General features: G+C 44.6%; 1 protein-coding gene across 1 annotated transcript in view; it reads left to right on the forward strand.

The window, feature by feature from the left end:
* The window catches only part of LOC107105609 (kalirin-like), a gene marked incomplete at its 5' end in the record, with an annotated part of 93,689 nt that overhangs the window by 68,447 nt on the left and 19,133 nt on the right, over positions 1-6,109 (forward strand). Inside the window, 2 exons of the mRNA XM_015405607.1 lie at positions 1,730-1,757; positions 3,816-3,987. Of these exons, the coding sequence (XP_015261093.1) occupies positions 1,730-1,757; positions 3,816-3,987 (200 nt within the window). The remainder of the gene's footprint in view (positions 1-1,729; positions 1,758-3,815; positions 3,988-6,109) is intronic.

Consider the following 6,109-nt stretch of genomic DNA (forward strand, 5'->3'; position numbering starts at 1 on the left):
CGGGCGGGGGGGGGGGGAGGCAGACATCCCCAATGTGAGGTCATCACATCAGGGATGCTCCGCCTCCTCCAGGAACGCCCCGCCCCCAAAGTCCCCCGCTGGGGGCTAAAATGGACTTGGCAACCCTACAGCCAGATCCAGCTGAGTCATACATGTCCATTGGTATCAAGTCAGCCAGGGGTTGTTTCCAGGCCTAGGGTTGCCAACTTCAAGTAGGACCTGAATATCTCCCAAACTTACAACAGAACTCCAGACAACAGAGAACTGTCCTCCTGGAGAAAACAACTGCTTTGGAGTGTGGACTCTATGGCATTATATTCTGCTGTGCCTCTTGCCTCCCCAAACCCTGCCCTCCTCAGAGTCCATTACAAAATCTCCAGGAATTTCTCAACCTGGAACTGGTAACACTAGACTCAGGCCTGGCCCCAAGGAGTCAAAGGCCAAAATAGGCCTAGAAAGGGCCCGGCCTCTTCCCCTTGCCTTTTACTCCCTGAAATCCAGCCTCGAATACTGTGGTTGCCTAGCAACAGCCACTGGGGAAATCTGTTTGTTAAAGCTCCAGGTGCTCTTTTTATCATTTGGGGGATTTTAATGCCCCGATGTTTTGTTTTAATTTTCACATTTTTCTGCCAACCTAGAACATTTTTTGGGTTTGTAGAAAGATCGGTCTTGCACGTTCACAGCTCCAATCAGCAGATCTAAGTATCCTCACATTCACCTGACTTGGCTATTAGTCTATAGATGATTATCCAACAATGGAACCTCCACGTTCAGAGACAGTGCTCCTGGTGATGTGCAACAGAGGGTGGGCCTTGCCTTCATGCCCTGCTACTGAGCTTCGTGGCTGCTCTTGAAAAGAGAATGCTGATCTGTATGATTCTTGCGCATTTCTTATGTTTGTCCGTGAAAGTCCAATGCTAACCTCAGAAAGCTAGCTAATAGGTGGACTGTGCAATTCCTTGACAGTCATATTGATGGCTGAAGGACCATCACCCTGCTGATCAGTGGATAGGGATCCCAAGTCCCCCCGGGGGCGGGGAAACCCCCACCCCAGAGGCCCGTTCCCCGGCGGCGCCAGATTGGGCCCCGGGGGGAACTCCTCCCCAATGTGCGCGTCACCCAGAAGTGACGCGAGCACGCCGGGCACGCTGGGGGCAGGGCCACGGCCATACAAGGGGAAACTCTATGGTTGTGGCCCCGCCCCCAGCGTCATAATGTCACTTCCTGGTGACGTGTGTGTGGCGCGCGTGCACGCTCCGGGATCCACCCAGGAGTCCCTTTCCACCAAGGTAAGTTCCACTTGGCAACCCTATCAGTGGAGGAAGGAGGAGGAGCTGAAGCTAGGCCTTGAGAACCAGGCTGCAGTTTTTTTACAAAGTCCAGCAACGGCCTACCAACTGCATGGGGGGGATACAGGAAGAATAGTTTATTGTTTATTCCTACTAATCCTACCAATTTTGACTGAGGTGCTTTGGAGTTGCTTGAACGACACAGCACAGTCCCATGCAGAGTTACTCCTGGGTAAGCCCACTGGAATCAATGGGCTGAACCTGTTGTGTATCTGCATATTGACCATAACCTAACTAAGAACCTTTCGGTTTCTCACCCACCATTTGTCAAGCCTGTTTTGTTGGCATTCCTTATTGTGCTGAAACAAATGTCTGTATTCATGGACAAGTTAAACAAGTATTTTCTGTTTCTCTATTTGTTGTTGTTGTTGTTGTTCCAGATCATAAACCCAAACTTCATCCAGGAAGGTGAGTGAAAAGATACAAGCGTACAAAAATGTACTAGGGGGAATGAGAGAGCAACAACATAGCACAAATTGTATTTTACAACAAGACGCAATGCCGATATTACACGGGGTCATGATTTTAAGGTGAAATATACTATGGATAGCTGGCAAACACCCATTCCAAAACACAGATTCTTCCTCAGAAAGCTTCCTCATTATTGACTGAGATCTTTTGTTGTGTGACTTTTTCAGAAGACCTTGAGTCACGGTGGAAGTTCCTGCGGTACTATAGCAAAAACACAGTTGAAAGGAAGATTGCGTGACTTGTATATATAAATTTTGAACCTCTTAAAGAAAGGGAAAGGCCATCTTTCAGCTAATCAGCCCTGACCTGGATAGCCCAGGCAAGCCCGATCTCGTCAGATCGTGGAAGCTAATCGGGGCCAAACCTGGCAATTTCTTGGAAGGGCGACCTCCAAGGAATACCAGGGCAGGGATGCAGAGGCAGGTAATATCAAGGCCACCTCTCTGAAACATCCTAGCCCCACTAGGGGGACGCCAGAAGTCACCATGACTTCCAGGCTTGCAAGCACATACACACACATACACCAAAGTGAAAGCTTCTTTAAAAAAATTTTTTGGGGTTTATTTTGTTTCCTAATAGACTTGGAGTTTCTTGAAAGCTCATTACGGGGTCTGCAATGGGAAGATCAATAAAGGAGGACAAACGTCCCTGAAAGACAACTTGCCTGCCCCTACCACTATTCCACTATTCCCTTGCAACATATAGCATCAGTGTTGAGTGTTTTTTAGATTAAACTTAGACAGGGTAAGGAACCAATTCTAGGGTACTCATTTAGTAAACCCTGTAGGCCCCTGAGAGCATGTCCCAGAATCCTACACAGTACACAAGGGTTCCATTGCAGACATACAGGGGTTCCTTGGAAGGTAACTTGACATGGAAATGTTTTCCTCAAAGTCCACAATTTGAACCCACTTGCTCTAGTCAAGTGGTTTTGAAACTGTCCCATTAAATAGCTTAAAATAATTCAGAATTCATTTTAAATATCACCATTACAAAATACGAATAAAATCAATTCCGAGCCTTGCTGAAATTCACATTCACAACTTTCAAAGAAACTCATTTTCATTTCACAAATCGGTTTGGGCAAGGGTGCAAGATTCAAACTCATCACAGTCTTTTGTTGAAGTCAGCTGACTGCACATTTTGTAAGTGGCCTTGAACTCCATAAGAAGGAAAGGTGGCCAATGAATGTTTTAAATAAATAAGGGGCTGAACCAGTGTCTACTTGTATGCAATTTTTTTTTGCTGGAATAAATATAACTGAGCCTACTCCTATAGTAACTTTTTGAGAACTAGTGTTTATCTTCTTGGTCTATAACCTATACTATCACCACTTGCACAAGCTATTTTCATAGTACGAATAGTGGTCCCACACTGTAGCAGCAGGTATGGGTATTTAAAGAAAGGTACAGTTGAAGGAAACTCTAGGCAGCTGTTTTTAGCAAGACATATAACTGCATTGTCCAAACTCAAAAGAGCAACTAAATGGTCATTTACCATTGGCAGGTACTGCTGGAAAAACTGATAAAAATATTGCACATGCAGCAATCATATAGAGCTATCAGTAACCATGATAGTTTTAGCTTTAAAGTGTTGGCTAGGTATGCTCCTAAGATCTTATTTTAAATGCCCAGAATATTTGACAATTGTACTTGTAACTTGGATCACAGTCTTGCTCAGGGAACAGCATCAAGTAGTACTGGCATGGGGTACAGATAGTAAAAATGCATGCGGTTGATCCAGGGCATTCATGTTTATTACAGCATCTCAATTATTCTTTCCACCATCAACAGCAGTCCAGATGATGTAATGACCAAAGGACTGGGTTTTCTTTTCCTACTTGTTTCACAAATTTGAAAAAAGTGGTGTATATTTTCCCATTTTCCCTCTGCAAGATCAGACTGTAGGAAAGTGTTTCTTAGGCTTAGGCGCTGCAAGATCAGTTTGACATTTTTGGTGAACTTAACATGTTTCTGTGTGTGACCTTTGCTTCAGTTGCTCCAGAGTTTCTTGTGCCCTTAGTGGACATCACCTGCTTGCTGGGTGACACAGTAATATTACAGTGTAAGGTGTGTGGACGGCCAAAGCCAACCATAACCTGGAAAGGACCAGATCAAAATATTCTTGACAATGACAACAGTACAGCTGCATATACAGTTTCCTCCTGGTATGTTCAACCTTTTATATTCAATATTGCAGTAATGGTGGTTTCATTGCTACTAAATGTTGTGATTGTACCAAAAGCGGTTGAGTCTAAGGTAGACTTGCCAGCCCATCACCAGTAAATGCCAGAAGACTGGGAGGGGGAGTACCCAGAAAAGCTTCAATTTCAGGGATTGTGATGTCAAATAGTCCATGGAGAAATTTCTAGAGCATCACAGAGGATGTAATGTAATCTGGTGATACTCTAGGAATTTCCCCAATCTCTCTGGTAAAGACTATCAATGCTTCTAGTGTCCTGGCCCCACTGCTGGACCTCCTGATGGCACCTGGTACTTTTGGCCACTGCATGACAGAGTGTTGGACTAGATGGGCTATTGGCCTGATCCACCATTGGCTTCTCTTATGTTCTTAATGCTATTACTCATTTTCCTCCTCCTCAAATTATTGCGGATAGGGGACTGAAGGCAGGGTCAGGGGATTATCCAGGGTCTCCGGGCAAATGGCAAGCCCAGTCCAAACTAAACTCCTCCGTCAGCAAATGCACTAGGTGAGCTAAGTCAAAACAGCAGAATTTGAAAAGAAGTCCCACACTCCAGTGTCTCAAGATAAATAAATAAAACAGGCAGCTCAGCACCATGTCCAGCATGATTCAGAACTGTTTCATGTATTATTTTTTAAAGGACTGATAACAGAAGAGTACAGGAGATTATAAAGAGCTCTCTCTTTTCAAGAGAAGAAACACAGATCTGTTCTCACATTTTATATTCTGGTTCATGGGACCCTTAAACTGCCTTATCCTTACAGTAAAACACATAAAATTGCACCAAAGTCAATTTTTGAAAACTTTTTAAAATTAGCAGGTCAAACCTGTTACTCGAGAAAAGCTTACTTGGAAAGGCACCTCCTGCTCATTTTCCCAAAGCTCTCGGAAAAGCAGGCCATGTGTTCCTTCCTGAGTTGCATATTCTAACGTGAGAGGACCAGCCACCGGGAAGGCCCTGTTCCTTACTCCTTGGGAAATCACATAGGACAACAGTAGAGAAAGTATGGCCCCAGCTGTGTAGGGCTTTAAGTTAAATCAGCATTTTGGATTACATGCAGGAACTGCTAGATCTGAGTCCAGCACCTTAGAGAGCAACAAGATTTTGGGGGTATAAACTTTTGAGAGTCAACGTTCCCTTCATCGGAGACCAAGAGAGGTTTGACCCTCACAAGCGTATACCCCAAAATCTTGTTGGTCTCTCAGATTGTACTGGATGCAAATCTAGCTTTTGCAGTGTAGACCAACATGGCAACCCTCCCGATACTACCTCGGAACCAGTGTTCCCTCTAAGCTGAGTTAGAGTGAGCTAGCTCACAGTTTTTTATCCTCCAGCTCACACATTTTTGTCTCAGCTCAGGAAGGATGGCTCCAGAGCAAACTAATTAATGCAGGAGCCAAATGGCTTGCTCACAACTTTAATGCCAGTAGCTCACAAAGCAGAATTTTTGCTCACGAGACTCCACAGCTTAGAGGGAACATTGCTCTGAACTGTTCTTTGAGAACAGGGGGAATATATTCTGCAATACCAGTTGCATTTACTATACAGGTCACTGTATTCTGGATTAACTGCCATTTCCAAACACTCTTAAAATGCCCCTGAAGTCAACTGCGCGCACAAAGAACATTACAATAATCTCGTCTGGAATTTATGTTTTTGTAGGCAATCCCTATGTCATCTAGGAAGAGTTGCCACCGGTACAAAGTGATGCTGCAGATTTTGAAATGAATTCCTGCAGGGTCAGGCAGTGAACCCCTCAATTCAAGTAGCTTTATTCCTATTTCAAATAGGTTTCCCTACCAAATACCTTTACCCACCAAAAGCTTACCTCTCAGTAGAAAGAAGGCAGTACTGGTAAGAGGATACTTGCTTTAAACAGAAACATGACACAGCAGGGGTCATTTCGTAGAAAAAGAGGTGCAGGAGCTCATTAGCATAACTCATTAGCATAACTTATTTGCATATGCCACACCCCCTGACATCACCAGAAGTGTGTCAGAAGGCAACACCCATTGCTCAGGCTCCACCGGACTGTTTTGGATTGTAAGCTATTGGGGGGGGGGGGTTGGCAGGAGCTGTCCCCCG

The sequence above is a fragment of the Gekko japonicus genome, unplaced genomic scaffold, assembly GCF_001447785.1.
Source record: "Gekko japonicus isolate JY-2015 unplaced genomic scaffold, Gekko_japonicus_V1.1 scaffold3331, whole genome shotgun sequence".
NCBI classification, from domain to species: domain Eukaryota; kingdom Metazoa; phylum Chordata; class Lepidosauria; order Squamata; family Gekkonidae; genus Gekko; species Gekko japonicus.